Source organism: Corvus hawaiiensis, chromosome Z, assembly GCF_020740725.1.
Source record: "Corvus hawaiiensis isolate bCorHaw1 chromosome Z, bCorHaw1.pri.cur, whole genome shotgun sequence".
NCBI classification, from domain to species: domain Eukaryota; kingdom Metazoa; phylum Chordata; class Aves; order Passeriformes; family Corvidae; genus Corvus; species Corvus hawaiiensis.
Window position 1 is genome coordinate 10,465,520 of NC_063255.1, and position 18,558 is coordinate 10,484,077.

The 18,558-nt window shown below is 44.8% G+C and overlaps 1 protein-coding gene across 4 annotated transcripts; it reads left to right on the forward strand.

Moving 5' to 3' along the window:
* Window positions 1-5,630: 5,630 nt before the first annotated feature.
* Window positions 5,631-17,036, forward strand: HMGCS1 (3-hydroxy-3-methylglutaryl-CoA synthase 1). 4 transcript variants are annotated; one of them, XM_048292582.1, is made up of 10 exons: window positions 5,631-5,738; window positions 10,243-10,700; window positions 11,072-11,197; window positions 11,717-11,881; window positions 12,581-12,749; window positions 12,871-13,041; window positions 13,837-13,943; window positions 14,286-14,411; window positions 14,667-14,830; window positions 15,226-17,036. In XM_048292582.1, the coding sequence occupies exons 2-10, from the start codon at window positions 10,253-10,255 to the stop codon at window positions 15,316-15,318; spliced, it is 1,569 nt and encodes a 522-aa protein (XP_048148539.1). In that variant the 5' UTR covers window positions 5,631-5,738; window positions 10,243-10,252; the 3' UTR covers window positions 15,319-17,036. The 4 variants fall into 4 exon arrangements, with proteins under 4 accessions (XP_048148539.1, XP_048148535.1, XP_048148537.1 ...); XM_048292578.1 differs by lacking the exon at window positions 5,631-5,738 and adding an exon at window positions 8,967-9,033; XM_048292580.1 differs by lacking the exon at window positions 5,631-5,738 and adding an exon at window positions 9,004-9,069.
* Window positions 17,037-18,558: the final 1,522 nt, after the last annotated feature.

Genomic DNA, 18,558 nt, shown 5'->3' on the forward strand with positions numbered 1-18,558 from the left:
GTACAATTCCGTTCTTTCTCCTCTTCTCCCAGCAATTACTGTTTTTTTTCAATCACTGCATCTGACTTAAGTGAATTCCTCTGAGTTGCCTCTTGTGTTTGTTTTGAAATTTTTATGTAAAACTACATCCTGAAAGCATGGGAGAAAGCAAGGCCAATGATAGGGGATAGAAGCAGCTGCTGGTATGTTCCCTAAATAAGAAAGAAGATGAAAAACCGAAGCAAGGTCACTAGAGATAAGCACCATACTTTACAGATGCAAATCTGGTGAGAGAAACTTGACTCCCTCCAAAACAGATAAGAGAAACCATTACTGCTCTTAGGAGCCAACAGCCTTTGGACAGGGATGAGGCAACTAATATAACTCTTCTTCCAGATTCTAGGGAATATTTTGTACAGCACATACAATGGCATAGCTCCATCCTCTGCCTGCTGCAACTGTATCCAGGAAGCCTGCTGCCGGGACCAGGAGCTGGGGCTGCCGTCTCTGACTCTGAGCCTCACAGAGGCTCTTCCTCCCAAGGCTGTGCTCAGCACACTGCTGAGGCAGAGGATGTGACCCTGGCTGATGCAAGCTGAAACAGCACACGGTTTCCACCATTTCATTTGCACTGCCTGGACACCACATGGATAATTAGCTAATGGGTATTACACAGAATCCAACCCCCCTGGGCCTAGGTCAGCAGAGCACCAGGAATGCTAAATTGCAGAAGCTCTTTACAATATGGCAGCAGCAGTTTACTGTTTCTGGCAGTTCTATTTTTTTCCTCATGTTCTGCTCTGCATTCCAGATTTTACCTTCTTCCTTCCCTCAGATTTCTGGGTGGATTTATGATGGCATCTGAGCTCCTCAGAGTTGTGCCATCAATGCAACCAGTGATCTTTTGAGTGTATAGTGTACCAACATACTGACTAAAGCATGGACTGTACCCCAATTTCCATGGCCCTTCTATGAGAGAGAGCATTTCACAGGATTAGAGCCTGGAACAACCTATCCAGAGAAGGGATGGGAAGGGAAAGGGAAGGGAAAGGGAAAGAGAAAGGGAAAGGGAAGGGAAAGGGAAAGAGAAAGGGAAAGGGAAAGGGAAAGGGAAAGGGAAAGGGAAAGGGAAAGGGAAAGGGAAAGGGAAAGGGTCCATGCTGGTTTAGGTACAGGCTGCTGGGAAGCTCCATGCACTCTTGGCTTGCAGACCTGTCCTCTGACAGCTGTAGGTTCACAGCACAGCTGCAGTTCTCTCTTCTGTTTGTAAAGCAGTACAGATACTGGTGGTGACTTGTTTTTGTACTGTCAGCTTCCCTGGCCTCCTCATCTTTGATTCTTAGCAGTTCAGCAATTCCTGCTTCATATTTGAAATTAAAGACCCAACCAAACCTGCAACTCAAATGTTATTGAAATACTTGTATTTACTGGACCTTTGATATTTTTGTTTACATCTTTGAGTTCTTCAGTGTGATGTCTTCTATCAGGTTCTCCTGGAATCAGTAGATCAAACTGAGAGATTACAAGATTACAAAGTCCACTCCCTCCTACCAGCTGTATTTCAAGTTTTGGTTCCAGTGCATTCTTTCAGGAATTGAATTAGAAAAACTTCTACCAGTCATTCAACCTAAAAAAAAGGTTCCTCCCTGGTAATGGCATATGAAGTATCAAAACAGCACTTGAAAGATCCACTGTCTCATACAGTTTCATTTATCCCTAAACCCTGAAACACAACATGTAGAAGCAAAATGTTCCAGTTTCCAAACCTTCACTTGAGTGACCTCATATCTCTGTACCTGAGCATTATTTTTGACCTTTGCCATTTTGTACTTGGCAACAAAATAAAATCAATGCCTTTTTCACTAAACTCATCTCAACATCTTGTTTGGTGGAAGAGATTATTAGGGCTCATTACTTTGTTTTCCCTGAAAATGCTGAATAAAGCTCTCTTTTCAATGGGTTTCAGTGGCTTAAAGGTGTAGTTGGTTGCATTTGAAAACCCCAGTGAGTATTTTAGTGGCTTGGAAGTGTAACTTCCATTGAATTAAGTTCCAGATTAGGCTTGTAATTAATATTCTTGAGAATTCCAGTAAAGGCACTCCTACACACTTTTAAGAAACAGTTTAACAGATTATTATAATCTGGCTTTTTCATTTATTTTAACAGTTATTAACTTAATGTGATAGCCTCTAAGTAATTTTTAAGATGCTTTAAAAAAATCACAGATAGCATTGCCTAAGAACTGCTAAAGAGAAGCAAAGAACCTGTTTGGTCTATTAAGGCAAAACCAGCACCCTGAATTTGATACTCTTGCTTAAAACTAGAAAGTGAGTCATAACACTGCAAACACTTTTCTTTAAAGCAGTACTGGGTTAGGAGTTCCCACACACTTTTACACAGTTGAAAAACGTTGATAGAGGCTCAAATTCAAACCCATCTTTTATCAAAACAGCCTGGATTTTAACAGAAGAAGAGAATATGCGCTTGCCCTCTCAGTAGCACACCTGAGCATGTTTCTGAGACAAGGTTATTCTGAGTTATGCTGAGTTTCTTTGGTAGTACCATCTTTATTAAAACAACCTGTCCTTTCTCAGGTTTCCAGTTCTAAGGTTACTGAGGTGCAACACTCAATTTGATGCATTAGTCCAAATTAACAAACAGAACTTGCAAATACAATTTTTGATTATACATCTCCCTGGGCAGATTGATTAAACTCTACAGCCATGAAAGGAAAATGACCTGCATTCTCACTAGCTGGGCTGGAAATAGAGCAATCACATGTCCGAAGCACAATTTGGTTAGAGAACTATAATTAATTACCTAAGAGGTTTGGAATAAGATTCACCAACAACTTTAATGATATGAATGCAATCTTTACAAGAAATTAGTGTAAAACAATTGTAGACTATTGCAACAGCAGCATAGACAGACCCTTTCTTGTGAAGAAACAATTGTAATTTTTTTAAGTATTCCCTTGTAATACACTCTGGGGCAGGAAAAGTAAACAGTCTCATAAAGCTGGATAAAAAGAACAACACTACTGACAACAATTATAAAATAAATTGTATTGATTAATAAGAAAAAGTAGGCTCTAGATCTTGGGCTATAAGACTTAGTCATCAAACTAGTCTGCAAGAGGAGGACATCTGGACTTGATACAAATTTAAATTAGCATCTGGATCCATAAACATCCTGAGGAGACAAAAGCAATGCTTTTAGCAGTGTAATGACCAGGTAAATCTCTAAATATCTGGTACAGATACATAGACCATGGGAAAGAAAGCAGTAATATGGATCACCTCCCCAAGCTAATCTTAGTAATTTTGTCAGGGATTTTAATGAGATCTGTAGAAGATGTAATAAAAAAGATTATTTTTTAGATCTGCATTTAGTGTTGACTATACACACACACACACAAAAAGAACTGCAAAACACAATTCTGACTTCACCATTTTGAAAGCAAATAAGACATTTATCAGAAGGAAACCCCCACCTGAGTGCAGGCTCCCAGGTGAGCAGGTTTACATCGCCAGGAGCAGCAAGAGCAGGTGCAGCCAGGGCAGTTACAAGGTGGCAGGCAGGGCAGTGACCGGGCCAAGGGCACGCACTCACAGTGCCCAAGCAAACACAGAGAGCAGGGCCAGTGACAGCAAAACAGGGTCAACCAAGAGTCCAGGCTTCCAGACAAGTTTGTAGGGATGATTAGGTTGGAGGTGAAGCTGGGGGGTCAAGTCACTGGGTCAGGATCAGCAAGGGTCGTACCAGGCACAGGCACATTCATGATGCCCCTCTGGCAAAGGCCCAACTTTGAACACGGCTCCCAAGCGAAAGGGAAGAGGTGGCCATGGAGGCTTCTCACAGCTCCATCAGACTACTTTCTCCAGGGCAGTCCCATCCCAGGCTACCTGAGATGTGGGAACCAAAGCTGGCCTTGTGCACAGCCAGCTGAGCCCCCAGGGAGCAGGGAGATGGGCTGCTCCATCTGCTTCCCAGCACATCTTCCATACAACCAGGACAGTCCAGGCATCCCCATGTCAGGAACATTTTGCCACCAAAGTGCATGTTGAGAGGCTGGTATTAGGAACCCATTTTGATGTCTAGAACAAGGATACAGCTCTAGTTCTGGTTCTTTGGTTTTGTTTGTTTTTTGGGTTGCTGTTTTGGTTGGTTGGTTGTTTTGCTGCTGGTTTTGTTTTGTTTTGCTTTTGTTGTGGGATTTTTTTGGTTGGTTGGTTGGGTTTTGGTGGTTTTTTTGTTGTTGTTGGTTTTGGTTGGTTGGTTGTTTTGTTTGTTTGTTGGCAGGAATGGAAAAGAAGAAGGAATTGAAGTTCTAGAATCCTGGAGCAGATGAACTTTCCTAACAAGCCCCTTTGGTCTGTAGGCACAGGAGGCACCAGTGTACATGATGTAACATGATGTAACTACGCCATCACCAACCAAGTTTGCATTTTGTCAACATGTTTCTTTCAGAATAACAAATGGAACTGGCTTGTACACTGACTGGCACAAGCTTATCAGGAGACATGCAGAAAAAACTTCTCTCGATTTCTCAGTGATATTTCTCAATCCTTGCACTACAGATAGTTATGTGACAAATCTGTGATGATTTTGCATGACAGTGGCACAGCAAACAGCTACAAGTTCAAAACAGATTGAACAAACAGGACAGAAGTTAACACTTTCAATGATGGCTTTTCCATTTCCTTTGCAGTATTTTTACCTGCCCCTAAGATGGCAGTTTAACACCCTGGAGTGGTGTGAGGTGAGCAAGGTGGTATCTTCTGCTAGCTATAGCAGTCAGATCTCACAGAACTTGACAGCTGCTAAGGGAGTACATTTCCTTAACTTGAGCAGTGGTTTACAACCCAATTATCCACGCTATAAAATTTGTGTTTGACTTCTGTCAAGCAACTTCCCATCCACAACAGACGTTTGTGCTCCCAGTTCACTGGGAATGTGCAACAGTGGAGTAGGTGGATATAAATCATCTCGTGGCCTAAAGGCAAGCGAGGCTCGCAGGAGGAATCCACGCATTAGCTAACTGCCAATTTGTCAGCAGTAAACCCGTGATGTGCAGCTTGCCACATGGAAGATTTAACGAGCTCGGACGAAAATGTTACGAGAAGATCCAGGGCAGGGCAGGGCAGGACATCCATCATATCCTCCATGAAGCAATTCTGCTGGCAGAGCTCCGTGCGAGCCCCGGCGCCTGGGCACGCCAGGGTCAGGACACGCCGGGGGCTGGATGCGCCGGGAGCCGGGACAAACGAGGGCCGGAATAGGCCGGGGCCTGGATGCGCCGGGGCCGGGATGCTCCGGGCGGCTCCGGGCGGGACAGGCGGACCCTCCCGTTGCTAGGCAACCGCCTCGCGCCCGGCCCGAGCCCTTCCTACCCTCACCCGCGGTCGGCTGCGCGCTCCCATTGGCTGTCCCCGCGCGGCGCTCGGCTCCCATTGGGAGTCCGCCGCCTCTGCCGCGTCCCCATTGGCGAGCCGCCCTCTGCCCACGCCGCGTCACTTTCTCACGCCATTCCCCCCGCCCGCTCCGCCCGCCGCGCGCCGGGCGGGGGGCGGGACCTGGGGCGGCCGCGGCTGTGATTGGGCAACGACGCTGCCGCTCAGGGCGCGCGCCGGGCGGCGGGCGGCGCAGCTGCTTAAAGGGGCCGCACGCCCGCCGGAGGCCGGTGCTGTCCTGAGTGCGTGCGGAGCCACACCGGGAGCGACATCGGGAGCGACACCGGGAGCCATCACCTCCGACGGGTGAGCGCGGCTCGGGCCGCGGAGGCCCGCGGGCCGGGAGCGAGGGGCTGCGGAGCCGGGTGGGGAAGCACGCGAGGGGCGGCGGGGCTGGGAGGGGGAGCCGCAGGCAGGGTGGGCATAGCTGGGAGCTGTCTTTCCAGTGGATGGGAACGCCTTTGGAGGAACACCCGTAGCGCGGCAGGGGGGAAATAAAAAAAAAAAATATTAAAAATGCAAAAGAAGAGAGGAGGAAAAAAAGGATAAAAAACACCCCAAAAAGGTGTGTCAGGGTCCTGACTTAGGTGTCACCCTGCACCCCGCGCCGGCCGCTGTCCAGAGCATCCCGGCCCGTGGGGCGGCGCAGCGGGCGACGCTCACTGCCCGGGCAACCAGGTGCCTCCCGAAAGAACCGCATCCCGGGACGGGGATCCCTGCCGCTGCCTCCCGAAAGAACCGCATCCCAGGACGGGGATCCCCGCCGCTGCCTCCCGTCCTGTCCTCGCGGGAGGCCCGCGGCTGTGTGAGCTGCGGTGAGCGGCTGCTGCGGGGCTCCGTCGAGCTCTGCCCCCGCCTCGGAGGCCACCGAGAAGCCTTCGGTGTGTTCCGTAATTGCCTCTCAGTGTCGCGACAGCGTCGCCCTCCCAAGTCGGGAAAGGCAGAGCGAGCGTGGCCCCCTGCTCACGCCACCTTCCGTCGCCCAGGCAAAGGCAGCCGGGTGCTTCCCCAAGGGATGCCGCCGCCTTCTTTCCTGATGGCGTTTGCCGCAGGGGTGTGAGCATCCCGGCGCCCACCCGTGTTGCTGACGGAGCCCCGTGCTCGGATGTGCCGCCATCCCCGCGGGTGAGGCCGCACGGCTCCATGCAACGTTCCATCCCCGCGGCTCTGCGCAGTTTGCCCGTGTTCCGGCGCACGGAGGTGAGCGAGCATCCCGCGGGGATGCCCGTGCCGGCCCCTGCCGGCGCCCAGAGTGAGCGAGCATCCCGCGGGGATGCCCGTCGCGGCCCATCCCGGCGCCCGGAGCTGAGCGTCCCGCGGGGATGTGGCCGCGGTCCCGGCGGACGCGGCGACCTCTGGTGGCGGCACCGGTGTCGTGCGAGCGTCCCCTGCGGGCCCGTGCGGGGACAAGGCGGTGATGTCACAGCCGGGGCTGCCACGGGCACAGCCCGTCCCACTGGTCCTCTGGAGCCAAAGGCATCGCTTATAGCAAACAGGGCCGAGACTTATTTTCTACCTTTGAGTAAACTGTTCCGTTAGAATTAAAAACTTAGGTAAGAAATAACAGAGTCAAATTACTGACATAATTTGCTCATATTCCTGAGAAAGACAATAATGCTACCAGCTGTTAGGAGAGAATGTGTTTCTGGTAACACCAGCAGAAAGAAAGGGTTGCTTGTCTTGCGCTTCTCATTCATTCCCAGCGGAATCATAAGGAGACACAAAACAAAGCAGGTTTCTCAATTCCATAAATAAAAGCATTTGGGATTCTTGGTCTTTTAAAACAAATCATACTTCTGAGAAGGTTTTTATTTTCAGTGAAAGGGATAGGATGTTGTTTGCTGCTTGACCAGGAAGACAAAAGACTGTCTGTTTTACACTGAGTAAACAGTTTTTTTTCTGCAATGACTGACTGACTCAAGATGTCATACGTCCCATTTCCTTCAGTGGTCAGAGTACACTTACAAAGCAGTGCTTCTCATAGCAGTACAGCCCGGTAGCACAGACTGCCATCCTGTTAGGTGTGACTGGTGAGCTTGGTATTTGGTGAGCCTGGGAACAAGACAGAAACACCCTCCCTCTAGTTGTGTTCTGCACAAAGTTTCCTGATGAGAGAACTGCAGCAAGTAATATCACTTGAGTGCCAGTTTTAGCATCTCAAAGTTCTGTAAGGAGCAAGCACAGAACACACTGGTTTTCCTTAGCTCTCACCAATACTGCAGTTCCTTTTAGCATACTGATTTTCCCAATAATTCACTGCTTGGTTGAAAGCTGCTGTTCTCCTATGCCCATTACTTGTCAAGTCCATTGCATGCTGTGTGCAGGCTTCAGGGAGGCTTTGCTGCACCCTTTCAGTGAGCTTATTAAAAAACAGAGGGAGAGGGACTTCTTGCAAGAACGTGTAGTGACAGGACAAGGGGGAATGGTTTCAAACTGAAAGACAGTACGTTTAGATGAGATATGAGGAAGAAATTCATTACTGTTAGGGTGGCGAGGCACTGGCATAGGTTGCCCAGAGGAGCTGTGAATGCCCCATTCCTGGAACTCTTTAAAGCCAAGTTGGAGACTTTAAACAACCTGGTCTAGTGGAAGGTGTGCAGGGGGGTTGGAATGAGATGGTCTCTAAGGCGCCTTCCAACCCAAACTATTCAATTATTTTTGTATAAATTTTAAATAAAATTAAGCCTCTTGAGATTCTCTGCAGCCTCCAACTTTTAGCTTTCTGGCCCTTGGAGCAGCAGAAGCTCTGCTCTGGGTACGTGGCTCACCCTCAATGTGGCTGCCAGACACTGATGAGCTGGTATTTCCTTTTAGAAAAAATCCTTTTGAAAAAAATGAGGTGTTTCATGCCAGAAGGAGAGGTGGACCCCAAAGGCCTTTTCCCAGCTGGTACCTTGGGATCTCTCTGTGGGCAGTGTGTTTACATTCACATGGGAGCCAAAAAGCTTCTTCCTCCCCTGCAATACCTGTGCAGATTTGGGATAAAACACAGCTCTTGGAGCCAAGATCTGGGCCCCAGCGCTGTTCTGTGTCCCCAAGCCGTGTGACTTGTTCACGGTACTGCTGAGAAAGGACGTGCCGTTTCTCCCCGCAGCTCCTGGGGGCTCTCTGGACCAGCACCCTTCCTCCCCTGGCCGTTGTTTCAACGAGTCGGTGATGGCCACTCCACCCACAGCATCAGCCTGCTGCTGCGCCGTAACAAATCCATAATCCTGCCCGACAGCTTCCAGGACGCAGGAATAATGATGGTTTTGCTCAGTGTGTGGGTTGTTGGGGGTTTTTTAAATCTGTATAGTTTGAAGCAAGATACGAAAATACGGCACCGCTCCACTGTGCAAATAGAAGTGAAGTGCCGAGGGATTGTCCAAAATAACAAACAAAACTACACAGAAAGCCTTCTCAAACTGGGATTTTGGGTGCTGGAGAATTCAGATTTATTTCCTGTCGGGGTTTTTGCCCCGTGCCAGGTGCCGAAGCCAAGCACGGTGTCCCGCTTCCCGCAGCCCCGTCCTGTACGGGCGTGGCGCCTCCCGGCGCACGCGCACTGCTGGCGGCGCGCATGCGCAGCCCGCCAGAAGCCGGCCATGGGATTCCAGAGCGCGTAAGGGCCGGACGGCGCGGCTGCCTGAGGGCAGAGGTGGGACGGCGGGAGGGCGGCGGCTGGGTGGTGCGGTGTGCTGGGCACGGCACGGCATACCCTACCCTGCGGATGGGGCGCGGTGCGACCCCCTTGGCGTCCCTCCCCGCGGCACCTGCCCGGCTGCCGGGCGGGTTATGGATAACCTTGTGGTGTGGGGGGAGGCGCCGGCAGGAGACGGAAACAAGGCGAAATTGGTTGTGTTGCTTAAAACCGCGCAGGGCGCTGGCTGTAGGGCCGTTCTTTGTCCCTTTACACAGCTGGTCCTGGCTTCTGGAAGAAGCCTGGTGAGGTAAGTGCGGCGGTGCTTGGAGCTGGGCACGGAAGGGACGAGTGCACTGTAAGGATGTTAGCCAAGGAGGATGGTGCCGGGCTGTGTAATTGAGGTAGGGTTGAAGTAATGGATGTAGTATGTCCTTGGGGGTAGTAAATCCTCTAGTGTGGTGACAGGGAAGTTGTGGGGTTGGAATAAGGAAACTCGGCCTATCAGGGAGAACACTGTTCATCTCAGCGCATTAAATATTCCTCCAGGCGTGGTGTTAGGAGTTCCAGTGTTCTGGAATGCCAAAATAAAGTATGCCTAAAGCAAACAAAAAAAAAAACCCAAAAAGTGAACACCAACACGCCCCTCAAAACAAAAACAAAACTGAAATAACACAAATAATTCTGCCTTGTTGCAAGTATAAGCAAAACAAAGTGACCTATGTCATTTTGTTTAAAAATAAAAACTATTTTGAAGAGTCCTGGCCTGTTTTAAGAAGGTGGTTTCCTAGTAAGGGTTTTCAGCTAGCAATGCTAATAAAAATATCCAGTGTTTCCAGCTTGGTTATATGCAAAATTTAGACTTTGCATATAAGCAGAAGTAAGATAATGAACACTAGTTTCTCAAACACTTAACACTCAGTAAGTGTGTGTTTTGCTTCAGAAAGATAGCTTGGGCTTAACCTACATCTGTTCATCTCCACGGCTGAAATTTGTATTTTCACTTAATTAAGAAAAACTTACTCTCATGCCAAAACTTTACCAGAGGCAAAGGCTTGCCTTTTGCAAATGACCTTATATAGTATGTGCAACACAACTTCTTCCATAAAATTACAGGAACTGAAAGTAGGTCCCTCTAAATATATGTGAATAAATCACATGGGTTTATGGTTTTCTTTTTTATTCTTAAAGATCTGCCACGATGCCTGGGTCTCTTCCAGTGAATGCTGAGTCCTGCTGGCCCAAAGATGTGGGAATTGTGGCACTGGAAATCTATTTTCCCTCTCAGTATGTTGACCAGACCGAGCTGGAGAAGTATGATGGCGTGGATGCTGGGAAGTACACCATTGGGCTAGGCCAGGCAAGGATGGGGTTCTGCTCTGACCGGGAAGATATCAATTCCCTCTGCCTGACTGTGGTTCAGAAGCTCATGGAGAGGAACAGCCTCTCCTACGATTGTATCGGGAGATTAGAAGTTGGAACGGAGACCATAATTGATAAATCGAAATCTGTGAAGACTGTCCTGATGCAGCTTTTTGAAGAGTCTGGTAATACAGATGTGGAAGGAATCGACACCACCAATGCATGCTATGGAGGCACTGCTGCTCTTTTTAATGCTATTAATTGGATTGAGTCCAGTTCCTGGGATGGTAAGTCAAGGCTATTTTCTTGAAAAGTTGCATCATCTTTACATCAGTCTGCCCTACAATGACAGAGTTCATGTTTAACCATATAAAACCCAGAGGGTAAACTGTTTTTCTCTTCTGCAGTTTTTGTTCTTAAATGCCCTGGGCATTTGCCACTAATTCAGTCACAGTGTGAATAACAATGACTTAGCTACTAATGTAAAGGTTTTCTGTAAATTCTATTGATTCCCAGTTGAAATGTGGGGGAAAAGTCAAGATAGAAAAGCCCTTTAATCTCAGTGTCATCTCCTCAATAATTAAAAACTGCTGATGGATGTTCAGATGTGCCAGACTCGTGGCTCCTTCTCACCGTTTTTTCTGTGTGTTTTTCCCAGGACGCTATGCCCTCGTGGTGGCTGGAGACATCGCTGTGTATGCCTCTGGAAATGCCAGGCCCACTGGGGGAGCTGGTGCTGTTGCAATGCTGGTCGGCCCAAATGCACCATTGATTTTTGAGAGAGGTTAGTTCTGTGGGAGAACATACACTGTTCAGGTCAGATAACTGCATTTGTCCTGAAGCCAGTTCCCTGTTTTTTGTGCCTTGCTGAAGCAGGGGATTAACTCCCAGTAATGTCAGAAATTGTTCTTTGTCTCCTCTTGCTCTGGGCTAATTCAGCCAAGTCCTGTTACAGGACACAGCAGGGAACAATTAGAGATGGTCTTGTTTGTTTATTTCCTTGAGGATTCTCCAGTAAAATTGATAGAGTAATACTAAAGCTGAATAACACAACATTCTACTTCCAGGACAATTGGATGACAGTCCTTTATTGCATGTGTTTGTCATGCTCAGTCCTACTCTGCCTTGCAGGCAATTGAGAACTCTGTGAAACCTTACCTTAAAAAGCCTGAAGTGCTACAAAAAACTGCAGGACTGGCACCAAAACTGCTTCTTTCCCCACTTGTGCCAACTGGCGCATCCCAATTGACTCAAAGCAGCTGAATTAACTAACTTTCAACTTTTGTCAATTTCTGTCCACCAGGGCTGCGTGGTACTCACATGCAGCATGCGTATGACTTCTATAAACCAGACATGGTCTCTGAATATCCTGTAGTGGATGGCAAGCTCTCCATACAGTGCTACCTCAGTGCATTAGACCGCTGCTATACCGTCTATCGCAACAAAATCCACGCCCAGTGGCAGAAGGGTGCGTAGCCTCTCCTGATGATACTGCAGATTGGCAAATGCTGGAGTGTGTCCTACACAGACAGTTTTAGTATCTGATCTAAAGACTAGTCTAGAAGTCTCTTCGTATTTGTATGTTCTCAAGCAATTGAAATATTTGCTCTTTCCTGTAAGAAATTACTTGTTTCTGTTTTGGCATGGCTGAGTTTCTGGCAGTCTGTAAGCGGTAATCTCCACAGGCATTTGTTGGTGTAAGATACAGTACCTTGGTTAAAAGCATGCTATTACTCACCTCCATCCAGGCTTTTAAGAAACTTAGGTTGCTATTTAAATGTAACGTAATGATACTGATTTTTTTTTTTTTTAACCCAATATGTTTAATAATTGCTTCAATTATATTAAGAGGCATAGGTGTGAAGAGAGGCAAATTAAGTCAAAATACTGGATAGGAATACAGAGATTCTGTTAAACATAGCTTTTTATTCTAGAATAAGAGCAAACGATAGCTGGTACAAAAGGTGCTAAGAAAAGAATTTTTAAATAGAAGAAGTGCAGTATGTAAAGTGCACTTGACAGCAGTAGTTAGTCTTATTTGTATGTTTGTGTCTCTTCTATGCCAACATGTTAGGATAATTGGTGTCCTGACAGCTCCCTGCTTTATTTCCATAATTGAAGTGAGTACTAAACATAGGTTGTAACTCAACACTTCTTCCATTTCCAGAGAGGACAGACAGACGTTTCACCTTGAATGACTTTGGATTCATGATCTTCCATTCTCCGTACTGTAAACTGGTGCAGAAATCCGTGGCTAGACTCTTGCTGAATGACTTCCTCAGTGACCAGAACCCAGAAACAGCAAATGGTGTTTTCAGTGGTCTGGAAGCTTTCAGGTGAGAATGGCTGCTGTCTTCCTTATTCACATAATCAATTACACATCCAAGGTGTGTTTTTACTTTCTGCTATTTTAGTAACTGTTTCTGAACTTCTTTTTTTTTCTTCTCTTTTGAATAGGGATATAAAACTTGAAGATACATACTTTGACAGAGATGTGGAAAAAGCTTTTATGAAAGCTAGTGCAGAGCTCTTCAATCAGAAAACCAAAGCTTCATTACTTGTATCCAATCAGAATGGAAATATGTATACCCCTTCAGTCTATGGTTGCCTTGCCTCTCTTCTAGCCCAGTAAGCATAAAATCGGGAAAAGCTGTTTATGAATAAGGTCATAAAAGGTTTTTGTTTCAGAAAGTCTTTTTTAAAAGCATTGTCTAGCAAACCTTTTCCTATGAGATTGCCTTAAGCAGAAAAACTAAAGTTAAGACACTATTCTGCACACACATTCAGTTCAAGTGACAAGCAGAGTGAAAATGTCTGTGTCAGAAACTGATCCACTGCCTCACAAAGTAGGATCGTATTTGTAAGGTGGCATCTCTTCTCAGCCCCAACCTTCCCCCTCTCCCTTCCTCTAGAAGTACTCCTGAAGTGGAAAAGAAAATTCAAATTTCTTCTCTGTCTTACTATAATAAGCAAAGCCACATTAAATTAGCATTTAATTAATTTTTTTTTTTCAAATACAGTCTTTTGCAAAATCATATTACATTTACATTAAACCACTCCTCCTGGGTTTTCTTTTTTTCTTCTTTTTTTCTCCATTTTTCTTCATTCTGACATTGTCTTCCATGATGTGTTCATTCATTTTAGGCTTTAGTTTATTTAAGAATGATATCTGGCTGCTTTCGTCATATTCTGGGCATTTCTCAGGCATATTTTGCTGTAGGCAGCTTTGGAACCCATCACGTAACAGTAGGATTTGAATTTGTGTTTTTAAAAGTCAGCATTTATGCACATAGCATGCTAATTGTGTATTATAGACACTGTAATTTGCTGGCTGCTTTTCTGAAGCTAGCTGCAGTTTCTAGATATTTAAAATTGGCACTTCGGCTTAATTCTGACTTCAAAAAACTGTTGTATGATTTGCAGGTACTCCCCAGAGCAGCTTGCGGGACAGAGAATCAGTGTGTTCTCATATGGCTCTGGTTTTGCTGCTACCCTGTATTCCATCAGGGTCACACAGGATGCCACTCCTGGTGAGTGACAGGATTTGATATCAACTACCTCCCTTGCACAGCTCGCTCTCGATGCCTTGTTACACAACCCACTAGCATAAATAAGCCTGCATAGCAGTTTTAATGACAGCAGTGCCACAGTGAGAATGTGCAGCTCCAGGGAGTGTTTAAATGTCTTCTTGAACAAATAAATAATATTCTTCAAATGCTGTTAAATGTTTTGAGTTGGTAATTGGGAATATTTTTAAATGTCTCATACTTGAGATTCTGTAAGGCAAAGTGCTTTTTGGGTTTGAAATGTTCACATGCTAGTGTGCAGTTCTCAGTACTGGCTCCACCTTACATGATGGTTCTATATTGCAGGTTCTGCACTGGACAAAATAACTGCCAGCCTTTCTGATCTCAAAACGAGACTTGACTCAAGAAAATGTATTGCACCTGATGTCTTTGCTGAAAACATGAAGCTCAGACAGGAAACACATCATTTGGGTAAGAACTTAATAAATGTACATCATTACTAATCCTAGAGCAAAATTCTCATCACTTAATCCACCTGACTTTAAACGCTTAGGATGTAGAATGAAGGAGTGCTTCTGAGTAGCTTGTGTTCATTGGCCCAATATGTCTGAAGTAAAAATACTGGCTTGTTTTTTTCTGTCTCAGTGCAGCCAATCTGGAAAGGCCTGTGTTGGGTAAAACTCTTACCAGGAAACAACTAACAATGTGTTACTTCTTTTTTTACAGCCAATTATATTCCACAGTGTTCAGTCGAGGATCTCTTTGAAGGAACATGGTACCTTGTGCGTGTGGATGAAAAACACAGGAGAACTTACGCCCGGCGCCCACTCATGAGTGATGGACCTCTGGAAGCAAGAGTTGGAGTTGTCCACCCAGGCATTGTTCATGAGGTGAACACTCGGCACTCTTTTAAAGTTTGATGTAAATGGTTGGAACCATTTACATGTTTGTCTTAGCATGTGCATGTATGTTAAGAGGAAGGGGTTTTATGAGTTACATTGAGTACTTTGTTAACATGTGTAACATGCAAGCCAGAAGTAAAAAGTTGAACATGCAATTTTAAAAAGTACATTTCATCCTAAAAAGAAAAAACTGCACAAGAATGAAAGAAGAACAAACTGGCTCTTCTCACAATCTGTTTGCATGAAGCATGACCAATTTGATTGACTTAAAGCCAAGCCGTCCAGTGTAGCATGAATGTTGTTTAAGAGTTGGACTAGCCATGAAGTATGAATGTCTGTGAACTAGAAAACTGTATTTAATGTTTTTTTTCCCTTCTTCTTAGCACATCCCAAGCCCTGCTAAGAAAGTGCCAAGAATCCCTGCAACAACAGAATCTGAAGGCGTTACTGTCGCCATTTCCAATGGGGAGCATTAAGATACCTCTGTGAGGTGGGGAAAGAAACGAGGTGTGAGGGCAGGGTGAGAGAGAGAGAAAAAGGATTGCAGTAGCACTGAAGTTTCAGTGTAAAGCATGTAATTGGAGCATGAAAAAACTGTTAAACTCCTTGAGAAAAATCATCATATTATGGTTTGCTGATTTTATTCTATTTTCAGAACACTAAAATCAGGAGTATATTGGAGATAGAGGGACTTGCCAGGTGCTGTGGGGATTCCTTAATATATCTGAACTTTTTTAATTGCTGAGAAGTAGCTGTAGTCTATTACAAAGTCTTCATATACAGAAAGAAAAAAAAAAAAAGGAATCTTCTGCCTGCTCTTCCATGTAAAATGACTTGAAACCTACAGTTTTAACTTCTACTTTTGCTAGTATTCGAGTGTGTGCAAAATAGTCCAAGCTTTTAATGTTAGGGTTCTCAGTGCCTTGACAATAAGCAGTCAACCTTCTGAATACTGCAATTCTCTTTCACTTTATCACCTTCCCTTTCATATCCCAGTCTGCCTCCCATCCCCCCATTGCTTTGGGACAGGCATAGAACCAAGAACATCCATTGTTGGAATAGATGTCTCTTCCCTGTCAAAGTGACTGGATCAAAAATGGCTAGGCTAACAAGTGGTTTTTGTAGAAGAAACTCTGTGATCCACTGTGTTAGTTACTGTGTAATTCCTCCTAACATTTTATGTGTTTTATACCTGCATTTTAAGTCACAGGAGTCTGGGAGGAAAGATGAAGAAGAAGGGAGGTAAATTTTTCTTCTAAAGAAATGGGATCATTGATTTGGCACCATAATGGATTGTTCAGTAGAAATATCCAAGACAGCAGAATTTTCAAATAAAACTTAGAGATATTGTGGAGCTCTTTTAATTGGCTAACGAAGGAAGAGAGTGATCTTCATCACTTTGTCTGGAACTCTGGCCTATTACTCGTTGTTATATAACACATTTCCAAAAGACTCTTTCTAGCTTTGAATTTGGCTTTGTACTTTGAAGTCCTTCTTACTGTTGGTTATACTGTAGGAGTGGAGTCTTTTATTTCTTTCCCCCCTCCCCCAATGTGCAAGCTAAAGCTATCCATTTTACAAGCAGTAGATAAATATACAGTGGTTATGGGGAGTCCTTTCTGGTTGATTTTTAAAGCCCAGATTGGAAATGAACTATGATATGAGCCTTTTAAGCTTGTAATATATATATATATACATACATACATATATATATATATATATATTTAAGTTGAGCTAATGTACAGAATGAAGTTTCATTGAATTTGTTTCTTTGCTAATTCTACAAAGCTACATTAGTTAATATAAAGTAGCAAAAAATAACTTCTCTGTTAATTACAATTTTTTTGGTGTGTGTAATGAAGTGTTTGTATTACCTGTCACTCAATAGGATTTGATAACTTGCTGTATTTGTACAGTCAAGCCTTGGTAAAATAGTTGTTTATTATAAACCGATGAATACTAATCTGTTTGTTCTGCTGACAGTGATGGAGCAATGCATGATGGTAGTGTTTGCAAGTATTTTGGTTTAGGTTGCCCTCATGAAACTTAACCTTGGCACCTGTAAAACAAACTGTCATGGAACAAAGTCCATTGCTGGCAGTGGACAAGCCAAGAAGCGAGCTACTGGCACAGACCTCACAGATCTGTGAGGCTGATCCTTTATTAAAATAAAGTCTGAGATATTTGAAACCTGTTGGAGAGTGCTGACTTGTTGGATTTTCAGGATGGATTTCTTTTTCTTTAACAGGAAGGAGGAAGCTGGCTCTGGTTAAAACCCAAAGTTCTGGGTTCACAAACTGTGTAGACATTCTGCATCTTTCTTCTTAGTGTCATTCCGTTATGAAAGTGGAAAAAGGAGTAGCTTAGGCTGGTGTAAAACAATTTTATCAGGGCCATGTTTCAAGATAACTTAAATGCTTTTATATAGAAACTGTTTATAGTGGAGGAATTAATTACTGTTTTATTAAAAATGTATTGTTTTATTACCCTCAGAAACTCTGTGAAGGAGGCTTAGTTCTTGCATTGTACATACCTGAGCCTCACTGAGTCCAGTTTCCCATGGGTGGCTTTTCTGAGTCATTCTGTTGCTCATTTATATGAATTATTTCTCCTAAAGTGAACTGATTGTCTCATCGGTGTCATGACAGATAAGGCATCTGCCTTTAAATGTGAAAGCACCAGCTGTACCTGTGTACACCTTGTATGGGGTATCTTACCTTAACTAAACTCACAGGTTCTACCTCTTAGCTTAGGCATGTCAGCTGTCCCTGTCCAGAGAACAGCTACCACACTTGCCCTTTGCACTGGAGTTGATGCTGTTGAAGATGTAAGTACAGAATAAGCCATTAAAGCTGAAAATTGGAGTATCTGCATTTTGGTGATGCTCAGAACAACTGGAGATGTCAGACTGTCCAGCTTTTAACGTGCAGTGGTCAAGTGTCAAAATCAGCTTTGTGCCAGCTTTGGTTGCCAAAGCAGGATGGCAGGAGTGAGGACAAGCCTGTAATGCTCAGTTGATATAAGCAGATTTGCTTATATTATGCTTATATATGCTTGCATTCAGCTACTGGTAACGGGTTAAGGCAAGAACTTAAAGCTACATGGGTTTTGGAGTATGCTTAAATCTTTATTTATTGGAGTGCAGCTGGAGTCCAAGCAGTTCCAGATTGGCAGAATCGTGCAAGCCGTGGAAGAGGTGTCAGAAGGGTAATTGATGGTTGCCCAACCAGTCAGGCACCCACACATGCAGGGTTAAAGTACTGAATCCTAATTTGTCTTTTGGGGTCATGACAAGTTGGGAACTGCAGCCAACAACAGCTTTGCTGTTTCTTGAAAGAAAATAAAATGCTTTTTTAAAATTAACTTGTTGAATTTGATGAGGAAGTTCAAAAGCAGAATTTGCAATTGTTTGGATTATGGTCTGGTCTCTGCTTAAATTTAGTTCTCTGCAAAAACTGTCCTGGTTTGCAGAGGTAAAGTTGTGAGAAGTTTAGGTACAGCTTTTCAGAAGTTAGCTGTTAACATGCCTGTACAGAGAATCTCCCAAGCGGATTAAGTGCAGTAGCATGGTGTTTATTAAAAGATCCCCTCCACTCGTGATCCTTTCAGGTACTGGGTTCTTGCACTGGCTATACCAAGTGTCTGGAGAAAGGGTCAAACAAATGCACAAGAGCTCTGTATTTGAGTGCTTCACGGTCACTTGAGAAATGCAAAGA